This window comes from Chelonia mydas, chromosome 1 (assembly GCF_015237465.2).
Source record: "Chelonia mydas isolate rCheMyd1 chromosome 1, rCheMyd1.pri.v2, whole genome shotgun sequence".
Taxonomy (NCBI): Eukaryota; Metazoa; Chordata; order Testudines; family Cheloniidae; genus Chelonia; species Chelonia mydas.
Window position 1 is genome coordinate 800424 of NC_057849.1, and position 23221 is coordinate 823644.

Here is a 23221-nt window from a genome sequence, read left to right on the forward strand (position 1 = left end):
ACGGTGGCGGATGTGCTGCAGGGCACTGACGGTCCAGGGATGTCTGGACCCCCGGCCCCTCCTCAGCCCTCTGTCCTGCAGCTGGTCGCACCGGTGGGTGGCCTGCGGGGGGCGGGGGGCGCATCCCTGGGTGTCAGTTGCTAGGTCTGGGCAGTTGTCTTCTGGGCCTCTCCGTGGGCCCAGGTGCCTGGGTCAGACCTGGGTCTGTGCAGGGAGCAAACACCCCTCCCCCCAGCTAACTGGGCAGCGCGTGGGGAAAGTGAGGCATGCCCTGGGTTCATCCAGAGCATTGACAAATTCCTGGGTGCAGTTTGAGGCGGTCGTTGCCTGCCCCCGGGCTGTGCCCACCCTGCCTGTCCTGTGGTGCGGGCAGGAAAGCTGCTCTCCACGGCGGAGGGGTCTGGTCTGCAGGGCGAGTGGCAGGCCAGGTGCTGGCAGGGCCGTGAGCTAGCCATTGCCAGGCCTGGTGGGGGCCCGTCCTCTCCCTCTCCCAGGACAGCCGAGCTTTCGCTCCGACCCTCCGTGCCTGGCACTTCCGCAGCTGGCTCTGGGGGCATCTCCTGGGTCAGGTTCCTGCCTCAGCTAGGACCTGCCCCGTGTCTGCGTGGGGCTGCTGGTGTCAGCGGGAGGGAGAGGCTGGCCGCGCATTGGGGAGATGGCACGTAAGCCGGGCGTGTTCGGCTGTGCCAGCTCTGTGATGGTGTGGGTGAGGCCGAGACAATGCCCGTGCCTCACCCAGCCCCAGCCTGCTAGGCGCTGTGTGGGAGCGGGCGTGCCCGCTGGGGAGACGGTGTCAGTGCCTCGCCCTGCCCCGGCCTGCTAGGCGCTGCGTGGGAGCGGGCGTGCCCGCTGGGGAGACGGTGTCCGTGCCTCGCCCCGCCCCGGCCTGCTAGGCGCTGCGTGGGAGCGGGCGTGCCCGCTGGGGAGACGGTGTCCGTGCCTAGCCCCGCCCCGGCCTGCTAGGCGCTGCGTGGGATCGGCCGTGCCCGCTGGGGAGACGGTGTCCGTGCCTCGCCCTGCCCCGGCCTGCTAGGCGCTGCGTGGGAGCGGGCGTGCCCGCTGGGGAGATGGTGTCCGTGCCTCGCCCCGCCCCGGCCTGCTAGGCGCTGCGTGGGAGCGGGCGTGCCCGCTGGGGACACGGTGCCTGTGCCTCGCCCCGCCCCGGCCTGCTAGGCGCTGCGTGGGAGTGGGCGTGCCCGCTGGGGACACGGTGCCTGTGCCTCGCCCCGCCCCGGCCTGCTAGGCGCTGCGTGGGAGCGGGCGTGCCCGCTGGGGACACGGTGCCTGTGCCTCGCCCCGCCCCGGCCTGCTAGGCGCTGCGTGGGAGTGGGCGTGCCCGCTGGGGAGACGGTGTCCGTGCCTAGCCCCGCCCCGGCCTGCTAGGCGCTGCGTGGGAGCGGGCGTGCCCGCTGGGGAGACGGTGTCCGTGCCTAGCCCCGCCCCGGCCTGCTAGGCGCTGCGTGGGAGCGGGGCGTGCCCGCTGGGGAGACGGTGTCCGTGCCTAGCCCCGCCCCGGCCTGCTAGGCGCTGCGTGGGAGCGGGCGTGCCCGCTGGGGAGACGGTGTCCGTGCCTAGCCCCGCCCCGGCCTGCTAGGCGCTGCGTGGGAGTGGGCGTGCCCGCTGGGGAGACGGTGTCCGTGCCTCGCCCCGCCCCGGCTTGCTAGGTGCTGCGTGGGAGTGGGCGTGCCCGCTGGGGAGACGGTGTCCGTGCCTAGCCCTGCCCCGGCCTGCTAGGCGCTGCGTGGGAGCGGGCGTGCCCGCTGGGGAGACGGTGTCCGTGCCTAGCCCTGCCCCGGCCTGCTAGGCGCTGCGTGGGAGCGGGCGTGCCCGCTGGGGAGACGGTGTCCGTGCCTAGCCCTGCCCCGGCCTGCTAGGCGCTGCGTGGGAGCGGGCGTGCCCGCTGGGGAGACGGTGTCCGTGCCTAGCCCCGCCCCGGCCTGCTAGGCGCTGCGTGGGATCGGCCGTGCCCGCTGGGGAGACGGTGTCCGTGCCTCGCCCTGCCCCGGCCTGCTAGGCGCTGCGTGGGAGCGGGCGTGCCCGCTGGGGAGATGGTGTCCGTGCCTCGCCCCGCCCCGGCCTGCTAGGCGCTGCGTGGGAGCGGGCGTGCCCGCTGGGGACACGGTGCCTGTGCCTCGCCCCGCCCCGGCCTGCTAGGCGCTGCGTGGGAGCGGGCGTGCCCGCTGGGGACACGGTGCCTGTGCCTCGCCCCGCCCCGGCCTGCTAGGCGCTGCGTGGGAGCGGGCGTGCCCGCTGGGGAGACGGTGCCTGTGCCTCGCCCCGCCCCGGCCTGCTAGGCGCTGCGTGGGAGTGGGCGTGCCCGCTGGGGAGACGGTGTCCGTGCCTCGCCCTGCCCCGGCCTGCTAGGCGCTGCGTGGGAGCGGGCGTGCCCGCTGGGGAGACGGTGTCCGTGCCTAGCCCTGCCCCGGCCTGCTAGGCGCTGCGTGGGAGCGGGCATGCCCGCTGGGGAGACGGTGTCCGTGCCTAGCCCCGCCCCGGCCTGCTAGGCGCTGCGTGGGAGTGGGCGTGCCCGCTGGGGAGATGGTGTCCGTGCCTCGCCCCGCCCCGGCTTGCTAGGTGCTGCGTGGGAGTGGGCGTGCCCGCTGGGGAGACGGTGTCCGTGCCTAGCCCTGCCCCGGCCTGCTAGGCGCTGCGTGGGAGCGGGCGTGCCCGCTGGGGACACGGTGCCTGTGCCTCACCCCGCCCCGGCCTGCTAGGCGCTGCGTGGGAGTGGGCGTGCCCGCTGGGGAGACGGTGTCCGTGCCTAGCCCTGCCCCGGCCTGCTAGGCGCTGCGTGGGAGCGGGCGTGCCCGCTGGGGAGACGGTGTCCGTGCCTAGCCCTGCCCCGGCCTGCTAGGCGCTGCGTGGGAGCGGGCGTGCCCGCTGGGGAGACGGTGTCCGTGCCTAGCCCCGCCCCGGCCTGCTAGGCGCTGCGTGGGATCGGCCGTGCCCGCTGGGGAGACGGTGTCCGTGCCTCGCCCTGCCCCGGCCTGCTAGGCGCTGCGTGGGAGCGGGCGTGCCCGCTGGGGAGACGGTGTCCGTGCCTAGCCCTGCCCCGGCCTGCTAGGCGCTGCGTGGGAGTGGGCGTGCCCGCTGGGGAGACGGTGTCCGTGCCTCGCCCTGCCCCGGCCTGCTAGGCGCTGCGTGGGAGCGGGCGTGCCCGCTGGGGAGACGGTGTCCGTGCCTCGCCCCGCCCCGGCCTGCTAGGCGCTGCGTGGGAGCGGGCGTGCCCGCTGGGGACACGGTGCCTGTGCCTCGCCCCGCCCCGGCCTGCTAGGCGCTGCGTGGGAGCGGGCGTGCCCGCTGGGGAGACGGTGTCCGTGCCTCGCCCCGCCCCGGCCTGCTAGGCGCTGCGTGGGAGCGGGCGTGCCCGCTGGGGAGACGGTGTCCGTGCCTCGCCCCGCCCCGGCCTGCTAGGCGCTGCGTGGGAGCGGGCGTGCCCGCTGGGGACACGGTGCCTGTGCCTCGCCCCGCCCCGGCCTGCTAGGCGCTGCGTGGGAGCGGGCGTGCCCGCTGGGGACACGGTGCCTGTGCCTCGCCCTGCCCCGGCCTGCTAGGCGCTGCGTGGGAGCGGGCGTGCCCGCTGGGGAGACGGTGCCCGTCCCTTGCCCCGACCCGGCCTGCTAGGCGCTGCGTGGGATCGGCCGTGCCCGCTGGGGAGACGGTGTCCGTGACTCGCCCTGCCCCGGCCTGCTAGGCGCTGCGTGGGAGTGGGCGTGCCCGCTGGGGAGACGGTGTCCGTGCCTCGCCCTGCCCCGGCCTGCTAGGCGCTGCGTGGGAGCGGGCGTGCCCGCTGGGGAGATGGTGTCCGTGCCTCGCCCCGCCCCGGCTTGCTAGGTGCTGCGTGGGAGTGGGCGTGCCCGCTGGGGAGATGGTGTCCGTGCCTCGCCCCGCCCCGGCCTGCTAGGCGCTGCGTGGGAGTGGGCGTGCCCGCTGGGGAGATGGTGTCCGTGCCTCGCCCTGCCCCGGCCTGCTAGGCGCTGCGTGGGAGCGGGCGTGCCCCCTGGGGAGATGGTGTCCGTGCCTCGCCCCGCCCCGGCTTGCTAGGTGCTGCGTGGGAGTGGGCGTGCCCGCTGGGGACACGGTGCCTGTGCCTCGCCCTGCCCCGGCCTGCTAGGCGCTGCGTGGGAGCGGGCGTGCCCGCTGGGGAGATGGTGTCCGTGCCTCACCCCGCCCCGGCCTGCTAGGCGCTGCGTGGGAGTGGGCGTGCCCGCTGGGGAGACGATGCCCGTCCCTCGCCCCGACCCGGCCTGCTAGGCGCTGCGTGGGAGCGGGCGTGCCCGCTGGGGAGACGGTGCCCGTCCCTCGCCCAGCCCAGGGTTGCCTTGGCACCTTGCCAGGCTGGGGGCTGCGGCTGCCTGCCCGGAACGTAGCCGTGTGTCCCTGCCCGTTGGCCTGCACATCAGGGCGCCATGGCCAGCCAAGGGCGGGCAGAGCTGTGGGCCCCGTTCTCGGCGCCCCGGGCTGGTGCTGGCTCTTCCCTTTGCTGCTGCGTTCCATTTCCAGGCTTGGGTGAGATGGCAGCGGGGGGTGGGCACGGCTGTGCCAGCTCTTGGTGCCCATGTGGCCAGCTGGCTCCCTGCTCCACAGTTCCTGGCGTGCCGCAACTCGACTCGGAGCTTTGTGTCTCCCCCGCCGTGTGGTTCCCCCAGCCCAGGGCTGCGGCTGGGCCTCTGGCCCCCCTCTCCGTTCGCAGCGGGGGCGTGTGCCGCTCAGCAGTGTCCGGCACTGCCTGTGGCCTGCGCGGGCCGTGGGCTCTAGCTTGTCCTGCATGGCCTGGTGATGCCTCCCGCTGTCCTGGCCTGCTCTGGGCATGGCCTGGCTGGCCCGCCCCCTGCTCCTGGCACAGCCCTGCCTGGCCCCCCGCCCGCCCCCTCCGCACACGGCCCTGCCCGTTCCCCCAGCAGTCCCTCCGGGCATGGCCCTTCCTGCAGCCAGGTAGGTGGGGCTGGTGGCAGTCAGGGGATCTCTAAGGGATCCCTGGTACTTCAGCTGACCACTAGGAGGCGCTCTCCCCTCAGAGCCTGCGCCAGGTTGATGGGTGTGTGCGTGTGCCTGGCAGACCCTCTCCTGGAGCCGGCGCTGCCCTGTCGGGCTGGGGCAGAGCCTGGCTCCTCTGGCCGCCTGGCTCCTCTGGCCCCCTGCTCCCCGATTATAGCGGAAAGCCAGCCGGGTGGCCCCGGAGCCACACTGCCGGGCGTCTCTTCTAGATGGCCCCCGTGCAGGGCCTGGGGGCCCAGGACTCCTGGCTCCTGCTCGACCCTTGGGGGACATGTCTGAGCCCGTCTACCGAGCTCCCCCTGGAGGAAGAGCGGGACCCCTGGGGTCTGGCCCACGGAAGAGGCCCCTCCAGGGGTGGTTCCGAAGCGGGGGGGTGCAGCCCCAGCCCTGGGGATCCATGACAGCACCCTGGGGGTGTAACCCACCTTTGGAAAGTTCGGGGGGCCGTGCCCACACGGGGTAGTGGAGAGGGGCAGGGGAACCAGGCTGCTCCTGGTGGAGGGCTCTGCCCCAGCAGAGCCAGGTGTGGGGGAGGGGGGCTCGCTAGTGGGGCCCGAACCAGGAGCGTCTCTGGACCCTCCTGCATCAGCTCCGGTGATTGGGCCAGGGGATCCAGCAGCTCCAGAGCACGGTCTGCTCCTGCCCCTCGTGGGTGGGCCCCCACCCCTGTGGGTGGAGAGACACTGCCCAGCGCCAGGCCAGGGCTTCCTCCCTGCGGGCTGGGGGAGGCGGGACCCAGCGACACACCTGTCTCTGGCATTGCCCAGGCCAGGCCCTGGGCTGGGCACCGGCATGGCCTGGGGGCTCCTCACAGGCTCCCCTGCAGGGTGGCTGGGTCTGAGCTGGCGTGGTGAGAGCCGCCCCCCAGCCCGTGCTCTGCTGTCCTGCCGCGTTGCTTTGGCCCGGCTCCTGTCCCCAGGGGCGGGCACGGCAGGGCCCAGCGCACTCAGTGGAGTGCCCCTCCGCTTGCCCACGGGCAGCGCCCTTCCCCTGCCACATGAGGGCAGCCTTGAGCCCGGGCCTGTTCAGGAGAGGCCTGGCCCAGGGGCTGGCAGAGCCGGCAGGAGGGGCCTGGGGCACTGCCCAGCCCAGCTCGGTTGCCAGCTGGAAGTGAGGGTGCAGAGGCTGTGGCTGGGCCAGGGCTGGCTGCAGGGCAGCGTCCTCCGGGCTCGGAGAGGGGCCTCCCAGGGCAGCTGTGGGCCCCTCGCCCCGAGCCCAGCGGGCCGCCAGCCAGCCGGCAGCTGTGCCAGTCGCCTGAGGGACAGCAGCAGCAGGGTTGGGGGAGGAGCAGGCCGTTATAAATAGCCCGCTGGTCCCCCACCCAGCTGCCGTGTGCCCCCGCTCTGACCCCCTCCCCCTTTGGGCTGGGCAGTCTCTGGGCAACCCTTCTGCGGACCAGAGCCCCGGGATCCCGCTCTGCCAGCGGGCGGGTCTGGGCAGGGGCCACGCTCACAGGGAGCGGCGGGAGGGAGGCCTGTGCCCGTGTTTGAGGTCCTGGCACAGCAGCTGAGCTGTGTGCCCGGGCTGGGTGTGGCTGGCAGGTGGCACTGCCCTTGCAGCAGGGAGGGCGCTGGGGGCAGGTGGAGCTGCCCCCGTTGTTGCCGGCTGGCGCTGCTGCCCCCGGGGCCAGGCAGCCCCCAAGGGTGTCGTGAAGGTGGCAGTGTCCTGCCAGCATGGAAACGCGCCAAGGTCTGCAGCTGCCGGCCTGTGCTGGAGAGCGGCCCAGCCGGCTGGAAGCCGCGCCCGGGGGGGAAGCCCGGCGGCTGTCGCTGCTGCGGCATGGCGGGGGCGGAGCCCTTCGTCCCCCGAGCTGAGCCAGGGCCCTGCCGGCAGCTCCCCAGGGCTGCTGGGGGGTCGGGCCTGTGGGTGGCGCTGGGCGGCTGTTGGCAGGAGCCAGCCAGCTGCAGGGTGTCTGCATGCAGCGAACACAGGGTGCAAAGCCCGTTTTGGTCCGGCTTTATGGGTCCCAGGCCCTCTCCTGTGGGCACAGGCGTGGGACGTGGGGTAGCCTGGGGGCCGGCAGTCTGCAGGCCAGGAGAAAAGGCTGGCAGCGCCCCCTCGCCCCCGTCAGAGCGGGGAGTACGGGGGCTGCGCTGGGACCCTGCTGACCGTCCCGTCTGATCCGGGCCCGGGCCCGAGCCTCGCCAGTGACTCCGGGGTGAGCGAATGCGGCCCGTTCCACACCTGGCTCCGGGGACAGAGAGCCCACCCCGGCCAGGGCACTGGTCCTGTGCTCGTCCCTCCCGCTGGCCCTTGGGCTGGGAGCTGCCCTCAGGGGGAGGAGGGCACTTGTGGGCTCTGCTCAGGCTCCTGCTCCTGGAGAGCCCCCATGGAGAGCCCTGGGGACGAGGGGGCAGCCTGCTGGGGTGGTTTCCGGGGGCCCCTCCCGGGCGTGGGGGTTGCCTGCAGATGGCGCCGAGGGGCTGGTGTGAAAAGGTGACCAGTGGGGGCTGGAGGCTGCTGGCCACGCTGCCCAGCACGGCCTGGTTCCTGGTGCCCCCTGCCTGCAGCCGGAGGGGCTTGGGGCCGTCTCTGGTGGAGGCTCTTTGGGGCTCTGCTCTGTCCGTCCAGCGCCCCGCGCGGGGGGCCTCCAGTGCTGCAAATCATAACACGGCCGGGGTTCCAGACCCCCCGTTGCTAAGCCGGCCCAGCCCCCAGGGACGCTGGCTGAGGCCGTGACCCCACTGCCCTGCTCCTCGCTATCCCCCCGGGGCCGGCCCCCAGACCTTTCCAGGATCACTGCTTCCCAGGGCTCCAGCCCCAGCTCCAGTGGGGCACAGCCAGGCCCCTCATTTCCCGGCGGTGACGGGGTCGTCGCCTGCAGCCCAGGCCAGCGCGTGGCGAGCACCGGGCTGGGAACAGCCCCTCCAGCTGGCCCGGGCCCGGCAGGTGGGCAGAGCCAAGTCCCACGGAGAAGTGTCAGCCCAGCGGGCTCCACAGCTGGGCACGTCGGGAGCCCGTTCAGCAGCGTCTGCCCAGCGCTGGCCTGACCGCAGAGCCTCAGGGGGCCTCCCCGCCCGCAGGTGCTGAGGGTCCCGCTGTTGCGTCCCTCCTCCGAGCTGGCTGCATTGCAGCCGGCAGATGTGAGTCCCCCGACGTGTTGCGGGAGGGCACGGTGCCGGGTCGTGGGGTGGCTCTGTGCCAGGTTGGGGGATGCGGTGCCAGGTCATTGGGTGTCAGAGGACTGGATCGTTGGGTGTCAGAGGACTGGTCTGTGGGGGGGTGTGGCGCCAGGTTGTTGAGGGGGTGGCACTGGGTCATTGGGTGGCTCGTTGGCTGGGTTGTGGGGAGGGGCGCAGTCCTGGGTCATTGGGTGGCATAGGACCGGGTCATGGGGAAGGGCACGGCGCTGGCTCATGGGGTGGCATGATCCTGGGTTGTGGGGTGGCAGAGGACCTGGTCGTGGGGGGGCATGATCCTCGGTTGTGGGGTGGCAGAGGACCTGGTCATGGGGGGGCATGGTCCTGGGTAGTGGGGGGCACAGAGCCGGGTCGTGGGGGGGTACGACGCTGGGTCATCGTGGGGCATGGTCCCGGGTCGTGGGGTGGCAGAGGACCGGGTCATGGGGGGGCGCGGCGCTGGGTCGTTGGGCGGGCGTGGTCCCGGGTCGTGGGGTGGCAGAGGACTGGGTCGTGGGGGGCGCGTCGCTGGTCGTGCGGGGGCTCAGCGCTGGGTCGTGGGGTGGCAGAGGACAGGGTCGTGGGGGGCGCAGCGCTGGTTGTGGGCGGGCGTGGTCCCGGGTCGTGACAGAGGACCGGGTGGTGGGCGGGGCGCGGTCCCCGTCGCTGGGTGGCTCGTGTCTGGGCTCCGGGGCGCCCCACTCCTCTCTCCCCCGTCAGGCTGCCCAGCAGAGGTGGGACCTGGCTCGGCTGAGCTCCCCGCCCTTGTCCGGCCTCTGGTCGGCCAGGCGCCCGCTCCCTTGTTCCCCACGGGCGGTGAGAGGTGGGGGGCTCTGGGGCAGGGAAGAGCCCAGCCCCTGGGCCAGGCCTAGAGGGGTCACTTCCCCCTTCTCCCGCGGCTGAGCACTGTGGGTGCCTGCGGGCTCCCCCCTCGGGCTCTGGGCGTCCCCTCCCCGGACCCCTCTGCTGTCCCTGTGTGGACACGGCTGCCTGGCTCGCATGCGCAGAAGGGGCGGGGGGTTGAAATGGGGGGCGAGTGCCAGCCTGTGAATGCTGGGTGCGTGGGCACCCCGTGCCTGCAGACTGCTCTGGGTGTGCCCTGCGCTGCTCCTGCCCCGGCAGTGCCCGCCTTTCCTGCTGCTCCTTGCACTTTGCCCCTGCTGCAGGTGGGCAGGGCGGGGCTCCCGTCCCTCGGCTCCCTCCTCCCGGCCGGGGGGGCTGAGGCGGGAGTCCCGGGCGGTGGCCCCGGCTCGCAGCGTCCGGGCCGCCGGGGACACGGGGCTCCCTGCCTCATGCTTGTCTCTCTCCCCGCAGCCTGGTGCCACCCTGGCCTCAGCATGGAGCGCTGGGCCTGCCCTCGCCCGTCCGGCGCCCCCCAGCAGCCCTTGCCGCAGCCCGTGGAGCGCCCAGGGCCTGCCCGAGCCCTGTAGCCCCCCCTGGCCGGTGCGGAGCTGTGCCCGTGCGCATGGAGAGGATGAGCTGGCTCAGCAAGCTGCACCCCCGGGCAGCGGGGCACCGGGCCAGCCGCAGTGCCAGCCTGCAGAGCCCCGTGACGGCTGACCCCGAGACCTGCCTCATGGTCTTCAAGAACCACTGGTGCCAGGTGAGGGCGTGCGGGGCCCCACACCGCTCAGCCGGGGGCTGGCGATGGGGCCGCGGGAAGGAGCAGAGTGCGGGGGGGTCCATGCAGGGGGGGAGAATTGGGGGAGGAGGGAGAGCTGAGGGCCCCCAAGAAGGGGGGGCTCCCAGGCGCCGGGTGGGTCTGTGCTGGAAACGCGACAGTGTCACGAATCCCAGCTTGCGTGCGCTCTTGGCCCCATGCGGTCCCTGGGGGGAGCCCCCTTCTCTGCCATGCGCCCCCTCAGGGAGTCCCCTCACTCTGGCCCCCCGGGGCCCCAACCCCCCCGATCTCTAGACTGACTCTCCGCCAACGTACCACAGGAGGGTTTAGTGAGTGTCTGAACCCCGCACAGGAAACTCCCCGGCCTCAGGCCTGGCCTCCCCCAGCCCATCCAGGGGGCTCTGCCTGCTCCCTCCCCCAGCCGAGCCCCCATATCACCTCCCCCAAGCCCCGCCTCTGTCCTTTGTCTCTGTCCCAGGTAAACACGTCTCTGGGGCCCCCTCCTCCACCCTTTGTTCCCCCCTGGCGGGACCGGCTGCTTCGGTCACCGCGGTCCTCCCACTGGCCAGACCCGGCTATCGGCCAAGCTGGGGTGGGCCTCTTAGTCACCAGGTGTTGGGGTTCCCCGTCTCCAGGCCATTGTCCGGGGTCCCGGCTGCTAGGCGAGGTCACACCTGGTCCTCTGCAACAACCCCCCTCTCCCACCACCTTGTTAAACGTGCAGGACACAGGGAAACTTGAGGCACGCACATGCTCTTCATGTAAATCACTACAAACATTCTCCAGTGGGGACGCTGCCTGTCTCGCCGGAGCGGTTCTCCCCGGGGGGGTGTGGGGCGAGGAGAGGTCTCCGGGGCACCCCGGAGAAGTGGGGACAGCTCCGTCTCTCACCCGCAGAGACAGGGATATGCCAGGGGACGTCCCTAGGGACAGCAGCACTGCGTGTGCTGACCAGGGGCAGTGCCCGCCTCAGGGTTCCTCCGCGGGGGGCTGCCCTGCCCCGAGGGTAACGAGCAGGCCGGGGCTGCCAGGGGCGTGGCTGGGTCGAGGGGCCCATCGGGGCAGGTGGCAGAGCAGCCAGAGAGCAGGAAGTTGCTGGGCAGGGCGCAGGTGTGGTAAGAAATGGGCTCTTGCCCGGGACTGCGCCCATGGCCCAGACACCGGGGGGGGGGTCCCAGAGCGCCTGGCCCCCACGTGGCCAGCCCCAGGAGGGCCTGGCCTGGGTGCCAGGGCTAGTCCCCCCCGCCACCCCCAGACACGCTATGATGGACCCAGAGGAGTCATCCCCCCCGCCCCCCGCCTTGGCTCCAACACCACACGAGACCAGCCCTGCTTTGAAACCGCCGGTGGGGGGTTCTTGCGGCTCCCAGCTTGGGGGGCTCCCGCTCCCGGCTGGGCGGGGTGGGGGGGCTCTGCACGGGGACACGGCTCCCCAGGGCCCGTCGGGGCTGGACGTGCTGGGCAGAGCTCAGGGGGGACGCAGGCGGCTGGAGCCCAGAGGCCCCATCTCAGCGCGCGCCGCCCCCCTGCCCCCCCTCGCTCAGCGCGTGCCGCCCCCCTGCCCCTCCTCGCTCAGCGCATGCGGCCCCCACGCGCCCTGCTGCCCCCCGCCCCCTGCCCCCCGCTCAGCGTCTGCTGCCCTCCCACCAGGTGCTGCGGATCCTGGAGCAGCGGGGCCCCCGGGGCCCGGGCGCGGCGGACGACCTGAGCGCCGTGCGGAACAACAGCTGCCAGATGCTGACGCTGCTGGCGGAGGAGCGGGCGGGCGCCGGGGCGGGCGCGGGGCCCATCCTGCAGCTGGTGCTGGCGGAGAACCTGCTGGAGCGGCTGCTGCAGTGGCACCTGCAGCGGGAGGGCAGCGAGGAGCAGCGGGCGGAGCAGCTGAAGCTCTACGAGATGCTGATCAGCCAGAGCCGCCAGCCCCTGCTGCGGCACCCGCCCGTGCGCGGCCCGCTGCTGCGCCTGCTCAGCCTGTGCGCCGAGCCGGCCTCGCCCGCCCTGCGCACCAGCCTGGTGCTGCTGCTCAACCAGCTCTGCGGCTGCCTGGCCAAGGACCCGGCCCTGCTGGAGCTCTTCTTCCACCGGCCCGCGGAGCAGGGCCCCGCCGACCTGCTGCCCTTCTCCCTGCTCGTGCCCTTCGTCCACCACGAGGGGCCCACGGGGCAGCAGGCCCGCGACGCCCTGCTGCTGCTGCTGGCCATGGCCGCCAGCAACCGCGCCGTGGCCACGTACATCACCGACAGCTCCTACTTCTGCCCGGTACGGCTCCCCCGCGGTGCCTGGCTCCGCCCCGCCCGACCCCGGGGGCCCCAGGCCGCTCCCCGGCCGGTCCCTGCCGGCGCCCGCGGGATGGGTCGGCCCCGGGGGCCCCGGGCTGCTCCCCGGCCGGTCCCTGCCGGCGCCCGCGGGATGGGCCGGCCCCGGGGGCCCCAGGCCGCTCCCCGGCCGGTCCCTGCCGGCGCCCGCGGGATGGGCCGGCCCCGGGGGCCCCAGGCTGCTCCCCGGCCGGTCCCTGCCGGCGCCCGCGGGATGGGTCGGCCCCGGGGGCCCCGGGCCGCTCCCTGGCCGGTCCCTGCCGGCGCCCGCGGGATGGGTCGGCCCCGGGGGCCCCAGGCCGCTCCCCGGCCGGTCCCTGCCGGCGCCCGCGGGATGGGCCGGCCCCGGGGGCCCCAGGCCGCTCCCTGGCCGGTCCCTGCCGGCGCCCGCGGGATGGGCCGGCCCTGGGGGCCCCAGGCTGCTCCCCGGCTGGTCCCTGCCGGCGCCCGCGGGATGGGCCGGCCCTGGGGGCCCCAGGCTGCTCCCTGGCCGGTCCCTGCCGGCGCCCACGGGATGGGGGCTTGTGCACACTGTGGCTGTGACTCCTGGCGGGGGTGCTCTGGGGGGGCTGGGCAGGGCATCTCCTGCGGCCCATTACCGCAGCATCCGTGCCCCCCAGGCCAGGCAAGTGGGGCCACCCACGGAGGCCCAGGGAAACGAGGCGACTCAGCCCAGGTCGGGGCGCAGCCCCCCCAGCCTCCTTCCCAGCTTTGCTTCAGTGCGTCCCCTGTGCCCCTGCCCTGCAGAGCAGCTGGTGCCCAGCCTTGGTAGCTGGTGTCTGGCAAAGCCCAGCCTGGCGTGGTGTTTGGAGCAGGGTGCCTGGCGCGGGGGACCCACAACGGAGTACAGCCGACTGCCCAGCATGGCCCTGAGCCCAGCCTGCTGCTGGCTCCCTGGCTGGGAGCCGACTGGCAGCGGATGCCAGGGTGGCCCTGCCCATCTCGGCAGCTGAGCCAGATGCTGGCCCTGGCCCCTCTCCGCCTGCCTCCCCTCGTACATGGGGGAAGCTGGCCCCGGTCCTGTGGGAAGGGAATGGAGCCTGGACAGGCCCCCCCATGGGGGGCACAGGATGTTCTCTGGGGGGACCTATGGCTAGAGGGAAGAGCAGGGAATGGAGCCAGGACTCCTGGGTCCCATTCGCAGGGTTGCTGCCAGCTTGGAGAGTAACCTCGGGCAAGCCCTGTCCTACAGAGTCAACCTGCACCACTGTGCCTCAGTTTCCCCGTCAAAGGGGCTGAGACCAAGGCCTTGTCTGAGGGGATGTGGGCTGTGCTCTGCGAGTGTGGGCTAGCAGGCTGCTGGCTGGGGCCATGGGGGAGCTGGCATTGAGCCGGGCTAGGCACCCCGTGCTGCCCTGGGCAGTCCGCCCTGAGCCGTCCCAGCCTGCCCGGGGGGTCCGCACCCCATAGTGTGACCCATGAGCTCCAGCTGCAGGGGGTCAGCAGAGAGTCAGCACTAGGCTCCCTGCGAGGGGCAAGCGGGGGGTGCCAGCGCCTGAGGGACTCGAGGTGGGCCCTTTGCCAGCCCCTGCTCGGTCCCTCCCCTGTGCTCTGGGGGCAGGCGGCGTCCATCAGGGCAGCGCCTGGCACCAGGTGCCCCCTGCTGGGGGCTCTCCCTAACCATCAGCCTTTCACTCCCCCTGTGCCCCCAGGTCCTCGCCACGGGCCTCAGCGCCCTGTACTCCTCACTGCCCCGCAAGATCGAGGTGCGGGCGGACGACTGGCACAGCCTGCGTCGCGAGGACTGGATGGGTGTGCCCGCGCTTGTCCTCTTCATGAACTCGCTGGAGTTCTGCAACGCCGTCCTCCAGGTGGGCAGGCCGCAGCCTGCGGGCACGTGCCGGGGGCTGCCCAGCGCCGTGCCCGGCACAGCCTGCCCTGTCCGCCCCGAGATCCCCCATCCCTCCCGCCGGGGGCTGCCCAGCACCGTCCTCTGCCCCGCTGCGCCCTTCTCCTGGTGTGGAGTGGAGGCTGCAGCCCGGATCGCAGTGGCTGGCTGTGCTGAGAGGGACCCAAGTGTCCTGCAGCCCCTGCTGTGGCCGGGCGCCCACGCTGAGCTCTGTGCTCTCGCAGGTTGCCCACCCGCTGGTGCAGAAGCAGCTGGTGAATTACGTCCACAACGGCTTCCTGGTGCCCGTCCTGGGCCCAGCCCTGCACAAGGTAGGGCAGAGCTGGGAATGGGTGGGCTGCTGGCATGGGTAACGCAGCCCGGCCTGGCTCCGCTGCTGTGGGGGGGTCTGGCACAGCCTTGCGGTGGGGAGGCGGGTGGGCTCGGCGGCCGAGCCCTGCAGTGGGGGGGATCCTGGCGGCCGAGCCCTGCGGCGTGGGGGGTGGGGTGTTTCCGACGGCCGAGGCCTGCGGCGTGGGGTGTTTCTGATGGCCGAGCCCTGCGGCGTGGGGGGCCCCGGCGGTGAAGCCCTGCGGCGTGGGGTGTTTCCGACGGCCGAGCCCTGCGGCATGGGGTGTTTCCGACGGCCGAGCCCTGCGGCATGGGGTGTTTCCGACGGCCGAGCCCTGCGGCGTGGGGGGCCCCGGCGGCCGAGCCCTGCGGCGTGGGGTGTCCCGGCGGCCGAGCCCTGCGGCGTGGGGTGTCCCGGCGGCCGAGCCCTGCGGCGTGGGGTGTCCCGGCGGCGAAGCCCTGCGGCGTGGGGTGTTTCCGGCGGCCGAGCCCTGCGGCGTGGGGTGTTTCCGGCGGCCGAGCCCTGCGGCGTGGGGTGTTTCCGGCGGCCGAGCCCTGCGGCGTGGGGCCCGGCTGAGCGGCTGTCCCGCAGACGGCGGTGGAGGAGCTGATGGCCAGCACGGCGTACCTGGAGCTGTTCCTGCGCAGCGTCAGCGACCCGGCCCTGCTCCAAACCTTCCTCCGCTTCATCCTGCTGCACCGGCACGACCACAGCACCATCCTCGACACGCTCGTCGCCCGCATCGCCGCCAACTCCCGGGTACGGGCCCCTGCTCCCTCCCCCAGCTCTCCCGGGGACGGGCCCCTGCTCCCTCCCCTAGCTCTCCCGGGGACGGGCCCCCGCTCCCCCCCAGCTCTCCCGGGGACGGGCCCCCGCTCCCTCCCCAGCTCTCCCGGGGACAGGCCCCCGCTCCCCCCACTCCCCCCAGCTCTCCCGGGGACGGGCCCCCGCTCCCTCCCCAGCTCTCCCGGGGACAGGCCCCCGCTCCCCCCACTCCCCCCAGCTCTCCCGGGGACGGGCCCCCGCTCCCCCCGCAGCTCTCCCGGGGACGGGCCCCCGCTCCCTCCCCCAGCTCTCCCGGGGACGGGCCCCCGCTCCCCCCACTCCCCCCAGCTCTCCCGGGGACGGGCCCCCGCTCCCCCCACTCCCCCCAGCTCGCCCGGGGACGGGCCCCCGCTCCCTCCCCCAGCTCTCCCGGGGACGGGCCCCCGCTCCCTCCCCCAGCTCGCCCGGGGACGGGCCCCCCCCCGCAGCTCCCTGTTCGGGGTTCCATGGGCCTGTCCCCCCAAGGCTCAGCTCCCCCAGGGGATGTGCCGAGGGGCAGGAGCCAGCCCGGCCCGCCTACTGCCCGGCTAACACCTGCCTCTCCCCCAGCTCTGCATGGTGTCTCTGAGCCTCTTCCGCACTCTGCTCAACCTGAACTGCGAGGACGTGATGCTGCAGCTGGTGCTCAGGTGACCCGGCGCGTTGCGTCCTGGCTTCCAGCCCGGGCTCCCCGTGACCCTAAGCAAAGCCTTGCCCCCCTCTGTGCCTCGGTTTCCCCATCTTTGCCGGGCGCTGCTGAACGAGGGACTAGAGCATGCGGTGGCTCTCCAGCAGCGCCATGGCACCCCGGGCAGAGCGCTGGGCCCTGGCTCCTGGCTGGGCTCCTAGGGCTGCCGGAGCAGATCCTGGCCCAGGCTCGGACCAGCCAGGCCTAGCCCCGCGCCAGCAGGCTGCTGCGTCTGTGGCTTGGCCCCATGGGGAGCCCCAGTGCCGTGGCAGGGCTGCTTCCTCCCAAAGCGCACAGGGCCCCGGGCCCCCTCCCTCGCCAGCCTGGTTGACAGTCTGGCTGCTTGGTCCCGGCGTGGCTCTGGCTCCTACCTCAGGCCGGGGCAGCCTTCCCCAGAGCCCTGGGGGGCCAGGGACCATAGGGGTCACTTCAGGGTGCACCGTGGGCCTGGAGCACCCCGGGGCTGGCGTGTGGCTGGGGCTGGCGGGACGGGGGCCTTTAGGGGGAGCACTGGCCACTTGCAGCTTGGCCTGGAGCTGGGGCTGCCCCGGGGCTGGTGGGCGGCATGTCCCGGGGCTATGCAGCGGGCACAGCCGGTGGCACGGGGGGCCGGGGCTGTCTGAGGGGGCCCGGAGCTGGCCGAGGCTGGGGGCCCTGGAGAGCCCCCCAAGCTCCTGTTGGAGCCCCGAGCCCTTCGGGGCTGGTGGACAGGGCTGGAGGCACTTCACCCGCGGGCACCTGGAAGGGAAGTTTGGAGCACAGCACCCCCTAGTGCCCACTCCTGGCATGGCTCTGCTCTGGCTGCCCAGGCAGCCTGGCCCTGGAGTGCCTGGGAACAGCGGGCGCACTGCCCCCCGATGGGCTGGGAGCGGGGCCAGGGTGAGCCTGCGGAAGCTGGAGGCAGTCTCGAGGCCTCTGCCCAGCCCTGGCGGGGAGCTGGGTCCCTGGTGGAGGGGGGCAGGCGGGGCCTGGTGTGACCGGGCTGCTCCCCTGCCCCCAGGTACCTGATCCCCTGCAGCCACGTCATGCTGAGCCAGAAGCGGGCGGTGAAGGACCTGGACATCTACGGCAAGTCGGCCGACAAGTTCCTGTCGCTGATCCCGCGCTGCTGCCGGGCCGAGAGCCTGCCCGCGCCCGACCGGGAGGAGGAGCACGCCACCTGGGCCAAAGGTGGGCCGGCCCCTGGCGCCCCGGGCCCTACCGGAGCCGCCCGGCCCTGGGCCAGTCAGGCTTCCCGCGGGGAAGGGGGGCACCGTCACCCAGCAACTCGGGGGCCCCGGCGCGGTCTCTGGGGGTGCCTGTTGGCGGCTGGCACGCGGGAGTCAGGCTGGCGGGAGGTGCTGTCTGGCCTCACCTGGGGCCGTGTCCCCACCTAGGAGACAGGGGGGCTGCTCAGGGCGCCCAGCGGGTAGGTGTCCATTCCCCCACCCTGGGGCTGGGGTGCTCCGGGTCGGGGCCAGGCCCGCGGTAATGCTCCCTCTCGGCTCTCCCCTCGCAGCCCACGGGAGCCCTACCGTGGACACCTCCTCCGTGGTCACCGTGCCCAAGCCCTCCACGCCCTCCCGCCTCGCCTTCTTCATGCGCCAGCAGAGCTGCAGCTCGGAGGCGGGGAGCCCGGCGCCCCGCTCGCCCGGCCTGGCCACGCCCGGCGGGAGCCCCTGCCACCGCCCGGCCAGGTGGGAGGAGGTGGCGGAGCTGGACGGGAACTACCTGGAGTACCTGCGGGATGCGCAGCTCGGCGTGGAGCAGTGCGTGCGGGCCTGCCGCGTCTGGTCGGCCCCGTACGACGGGGAGCGGCCGAGCGCCGCCAGCCTGGCCCCCTCCCAGCCCGCCGGCCCCCCTGGCCCCGCCACCCCGCGCACGAAGAAGAGGGGCCTGGCAGAGGAGGGGGTGGGGCTGGCCGGGGCCCCCAGCAGCAGTGAGCCCAGCGCTGGCCCCTCCATGCCCGACGTCGAGGACTCAGCCCCGCTCCTCAACGGGGCCCCTGGGGTAGAGTCGAGCCGGGCCGGCAGGCCAGCCGGGGCCGTGGCGGTGAAGAAGGTGCGCCGGGGTCCCCCCTCTGCCAGCTCGGAGCGGGAGCGGAGAGGGCTCAAGGCCGAGGCGGAGAATGGCTCCCCCACCGCCCCGGCCCCGGCCCCGGCCTGGGAGCAGCCGTCCGTGGACTCCCTGATCGACGAGCTGCTGGCCCGGGCCCCCAGCGAGCCCAACGGCGCCAGCCTGAGCATCGAGAGCTTCTCGCGGGAGCTGCGGGAGCTGGAGGCTGAGCTGCAGAGCGGAGCTGAGCAGCCCCCCACCTCGCCCGCTGAGCCCCTCTCCCAGGAGGAGGAGGAGGCCTACGAGCGGTTCGCCTCGCCCCCCGAGCGCCAGGCTCCGGCCGCCTCCGGGGGGGGCCCCGGGCCCCCTGGCCCAACTCGTCAGCAGCCCCCTGTGTGCCCTAGGACAGCCGCCCAGCCAGCCCTTCACAGGTGAGTGTGGGCGGGGGAGCCCCTGGCCCAGCCAGCTGGCACCCGGCCTTCCCAGGGGCGCCCACACCAGGGCATATCCCGGGTCCCAACGCCAGCCGCCCGAGCCAGGGACACCTGGCTAATGGCCTTCGATGGACCTGCCCCCTCTGGGGGGCGCCGGCTCGCATCCGGGCCCAGGGCGGGGACTGGCTGGGGGGGAGCGGGGCACTGGCGTCATGAAGCTCCCTCCTCTCTACTGAGAAGAGGAAGAGTGAGTGGGGGGCTGGAGGGTGGGACAGGGGCTGGAGCCTCCAGTGGGCAGAGTGGGGGCGGTGTGGGGTGGGGGCTGGTGCCTCAGTGGGAAGGGCAGAGTGGGGCTGGTGGGCAGAACAGGGTGGAGGCTGGCGCCCAGTGGGCAGGGCACGGGGGAGGTGGCGGCTGGTGGGCAGGGTCAGGTCTGGCGGGCACGGGGAGGCGGGGGGCTGGCGGGCAGGCAGGGCAGGGGGGAGGCCGGCGCCCGGCGGGCAGGGCAGGGCAGGGGGGAGGCCGGCGCCCGGCGGGCAGGGCAGGGCAGGGGGGAGGCCGGCGCCCGGCGGGCAGGGCAGGGCAGGGGGGAGGTCGGCGCCCGGCGGGCAGGGCAGGGCAGGGCAGGGGGGAGGCCGGCGCCCGGCGGGCAGGGCAGGGCAGGGGGAAGCCGGCGCCCGGGCAGGGCAGGCAGGGCAGGGGGAGGCCGGCGCCCGGCGGGCAGGGCAGGGCAGGGGGGAGGCCGGCGCCCGGCGGGCAGGGCAGGGCAGGGGGGAGGCCGGCGCCCGGCGGGCAGGGCAGGGCAGGGGGGAGGCCGGCGCCCGGCGGGCAGGGCAGGGCAGGGGGGAGGCCGGCGCCCGGCGGGCAGGGCAGGGCAGGGGGGAGGCCGGCGCCCGGCGGGCAGGGCAGGGCAGGGGGGAGGCCGACGCCCGGCGGGCAGGGCAGGGGGGAGGCCGGCGCCCGGCGGGCAGGGCAGGGCAGGGCAGGGGGGAGGCCGGCGCCCGGCGGGCAGGGCAGGGCAGGGCAGGGGGGAGGCCGGCGCCCGGCGGGCAGGGCAGGGCAGGGCAGGGCAGGGGGGAGGCCGGCGCCCGGCGGGCAGGGCAGGGCAGGGCAGGGCAGGGGGGAGGCCGGCGCCCGGCGGGCAGGGCAGGGCAGGGCAGGGCAGGGCAGGGGGGAGGCCGGCGCCCGGCGGGCAGGGCAGGGCAGGGGGGAGGCCGGCGCCCGGCGGGCAGGGCAGGGCAGGGGGGAGGCCGGCGCCCGGCGGGCAGGGCAGGGCAGGGCAGGGGGGAGGCCGGCGCCCGGCGGGCAGGGCAGGGCAGGGCAGGGGGGAGGCCGGCGCCCGGCGGGCAGGACAGGGCAGGGCAGGGGGGAGGGCCGGCGCCCGGCGGGCAGGGCAGGCAGGGCAGGGGGGAGGCCGGCGGGCAGGACAGGGCAGGGGGGAGGCCGGCGCCCGGCGGGCAGGGCAGGGCAGGGCAGGGGGGAGGCCGGCGCCCGGCGGGCAGGGCAGGGCAGGGCAGGGGGGAGGCCGGCGCCCGGCGGGCAGGGCGGGCAGGGCAGGCAGGGCAGGGGGGAGGCCGGCGCCCGGCGGGCAGGGCAGGGGGGAGGCCGGCGCCCGGCGGGCAGGGCAGGCAGGGCAGGGGGAGGCCGGCGCCCGGCGGGCAGGGCAGGCAGGGCAGGGGGGAGGCCGGCGCCCGGCAGGCAGGGCAGGGCAGGGCAGGGCAGGGGGGAGGCCAGCGCCCGGCGGGCAGGGCAGGGCAGGGGGGAGGCCGGCGCCCGGCGGGCAGGGCAGGGCAGGGGGGAGGTGGCGGCTGGTGGGCAGGGTCGGGTCTGGGGGGCCGGGGGAGGCGGGGGGCAGGCAGGGCAGGGTGGAGGCCGGCGGGCAGGGCAGGGCAGGGCAGGGGGGAGGCCGGCGCCCGGCGGGCAGGGCAGGGCAGGGCAGGGGGGGAGGCCGGCGCCCGGCGGGCAGGGCCGGGGGAGGCCGGCGCCCGGCGGGCAGGGCAGGGCAGGGGGGAGGTGGCGGCTGGTGGGCAGGGTCGGGTCTGGGGGGCAGGGGGAGGCGGGGGGCAGGCAGGGCAGGGGGGAGGCCGGCGCCCGGCGGGCAGGGCAGGGCAGGGGGGAGGCCGGCGCCCGGCGGGCAGGGCAGGCAGGGCAGGGGGGAGGCCGGCGCCCGGCGGGCAGGGCAGGGCAGGGGGGAGGCCGGCGCCCGGGGTGACGCCGTGCCCCGCGCAGGTCCCTTCGTGGCCGTGCTGCTGGCCAAGCTGGAGAACATGGTGCAGAACTCGCTGTACGTGAACGTGCTGGTGACGGGGCTGGTGGCTCGACTCGCCTGCTACCCGCAGCCCCTGCTCCGCTCCTTCCTGCTCAACACCAACATGGTTTTCCAGCCCAGCGTCAAGTCCCTGCTGCAGGTACGGCCCGGGGCGTCTGTGTGTGCCAGCCGGGGGGTGACGGCAGCCCGGGCATGGCCCCTGCCCGCTCCCGCTGGGCCTGGCTGGCAGCTCCTGTCCCCTCTGGGCCTCTCAGCTCGCTGGCACAGCAGTGACCCACGGGCGGGGGTGCCCAGATTGCTGGGGGGGGTGTCACAGGGCTTCGGGCTGAGCCAGCAGGGAGCCCTGGCCCCAGGCCTGCATGCTCTGGGGTCCCCCTACGCTGCCCCTTGGCATCTCGGCAGCTCCCCCGCAGCCTGGCCGGGCCCCCTGCCCTCGGCGGGCACTGACCCGCCCTTCTTGCAGGTCCTGGGCTCGGTGAAGAACAAGATCGAGAGCTTCGCCGCCAGGCAGGAGGACTTCCCCACCCTGCTCTTCAAAGCCCGCAAGTACCTGCTCGCCCGCGGCCAGCTGGACTGGGCCGACGCCCCGAACGCCGCGCCTGCCCTGCGCCGCTCGGAGACGCTGGGTAGGGCCAGGGGCACGGGGGGAGGGGCGCTGGCAGGGGGCTGCCGCCTGCTTCGGGTCTGCCTGGCACCCTGCTCGGCCTGCATGTAGCAGGGTGTCCCGGAGTCCCCGGGCGATGCTCTGGAACGGCTCCCTACGGAGCCAGGCAGGACTCGGGGAGCCTCCTCTCCCCAGTACAAGAAGCTCACACAACTTCCACCATCCTGGGGCTGACCTCGGAGATTCAGCATCCCCGTCCACACCGTGCGCTTCCCACCGCGAGTCCGCCCAGGCGGGGTCCTGGGGGGCCAGAGGGCCCTGCCCCCCAACTCCGCAGTCAGACGGGACTCTCAGCCAGCCAGTAAAACAGAAGGTTTATTAGACGACAGGAACATTGGACGACATGGTCCAAACTGGAGCTTGTAGGTACAGAGACCAGGACCCCCTCAGTCAGGTTTGTCTTGGGGGCAGGGAGGCCAGAGCCCCATCTGAGCCGCCCTCTATTTCCCCAGCCAGCTCCAAACTGAAACTCCCCCGCCCCTCCTCTGGCCTTTGTCTCTTTCCCGGGCCAGGAGGCCACCTGATCTCTTTGTTCTCCATCCCCTTCAGTTGGCACCTTTCAGAGGAGGGGCCCAGGCCATCAGTAGCCAGGAGACAGGGCGTCAGCCATCCTCTGTGCAGACGGCATCACACCTGCCCTCTCGGGCTCTGCAACAATCACACAGCCTGATCCCACCACCTAGAGACTTAAGAACTGCCTAGGGGAAACTGAGGCACCCCCACAGTATTCAGAGAGAACATTAAGAACAGTCCCGCTTCGTCACAGGGGCTGCCAAGCGAGCCCTGCTTCCGGCCGCTGTGCCCCCAGTGCCCTCGCCTGCTTTCAGGACAGGCCCTGGCAGGCCCCCTGCAGGCGTCAGCCACCTCTGGGTCACACTCGCTGGGGTCAGCCCCTCGGCTCCCCCCTTCCCAGGACCGACCCTCGGAGCCCCCAGCCCCTGCCTCACGCTGGGAGCTCCCTCGGCAAGTCCCCCTGGGTGGGATCCCGGCGGGAGACTTGTACCCCAAGGGAGCCAGGCACCCCCCTGCCTGACTCTGCAGTGACTCAGCCAGCGGGTAACAGCAGGGGGGTGCCTGGGGGTCTGGACCCAGAGCAGAGAGTTAGAGCCTGGGCCAGCCGGGTCGGATCAGAGCCCAGAGCCCCCCAGCCCCTCTGTAATCCCTGTCCAGGAGTGTGTGTCCAGCCGCCCACACTAGTCATACCGAGGGCCCCTCATGTCTTCTGGGCTTATCATGGGCGCGGGGCCCTGGCCTGCCTGGTGTCAGTCACACCCGGGTCCCTACGAAGAATAACCACCTTCCCCAGTAGCCAGGCAGCGCATGGGGGACACTGAGGCACACACAGCATTTCCCTGTGCTCTCTGCCCGGCTGACCCCGCTCTCTGCCCGCAGTGAAGAGCCGCAAGCCGTCCATCGGGGAGCTGATCCTGCGGCATGCCAACAGCCCGACGCGGGCGCGGCAGGCGGCCCAGCTGGCCCTGCAGCAGGTGCGGGAGGCGCCGGTGGGCGCGGAGAAGCAGAACGAGGCCCTGCGAGTGAGGAACGCCGTCTACAGCGCCGTGATCTTCAGCGAGTTCCTCAAGGAGCTGGCGGCCATCGCCCAGGCCCATGGGGTCACCTCGCCCTTCCTGCTAGAGCCTGAGGAGTGAGGGGCGCCGGGCCGTACCCCCTGCCACCGGCCCCGTCCTCCCGCTGGCCGGGCGCTGCCGGGACTCGCCTTTTTAACCTGCCCTCGGGACACGGACCTTAATTTATTGGGGGTGCGGGGGGGGGAGGGAGGGGCTGCACTATGGATAAAGGAGAGTGTCCCTCTGGCTGGTGTGTGTGTGTGCAGGGCCCCCGCGACCTCCGGGCTGTCCCCACTGTCCCCTGCCCTTCAGCTGCCCCTGCGACCTCCTGCCCAGCGGGCTGCCCCCCATCTACCCCCACAACCCCCTGCCCTTCAGCTGCCCGCTGCCACCCACAACCCCCTGCTGCAGGCTGATCCCCCATCTACCCCCATGACCCCCTGCCTTCAGCTGCCCCCTGCTCTGCGAGCTGCCTCCCCACAACCTCCTGCTGCAGGCTGCCCTCTCATCTACCCCACGGCCCCCAC

General features: G+C 74.1%; 1 protein-coding gene across 1 annotated transcript in view; it reads left to right on the forward strand.

Moving 5' to 3' along the window:
* Window positions 1–22934, forward strand: part of FHIP1B (FHF complex subunit HOOK interacting protein 1B) — a 29483-nt gene extending 6549 nt beyond the window's left edge. The window contains 12 exon segments of the mRNA XM_037907088.2: window positions 9432–9720; window positions 11389–11997; window positions 13706–13864; window positions 14127–14213; window positions 14825–14992; window positions 15608–15687; window positions 16726–16895; window positions 17224–18115; window positions 18117–18190; window positions 20423–20601; window positions 20926–21088; window positions 22519–22934. Of these exon segments, the coding sequence (XP_037763016.2) occupies window positions 9583–9720; window positions 11389–11997; window positions 13706–13864; window positions 14127–14213; window positions 14825–14992; window positions 15608–15687; window positions 16726–16895; window positions 17224–18115; window positions 18117–18190; window positions 20423–20601; window positions 20926–21088; window positions 22519–22775 (2976 nt within the window). The 5' untranslated portion in view covers window positions 9432–9582 and the 3' untranslated portion in view covers window positions 22776–22934.
* The last annotated feature ends 287 nt before the right edge of the window (window positions 22935–23221 follow it).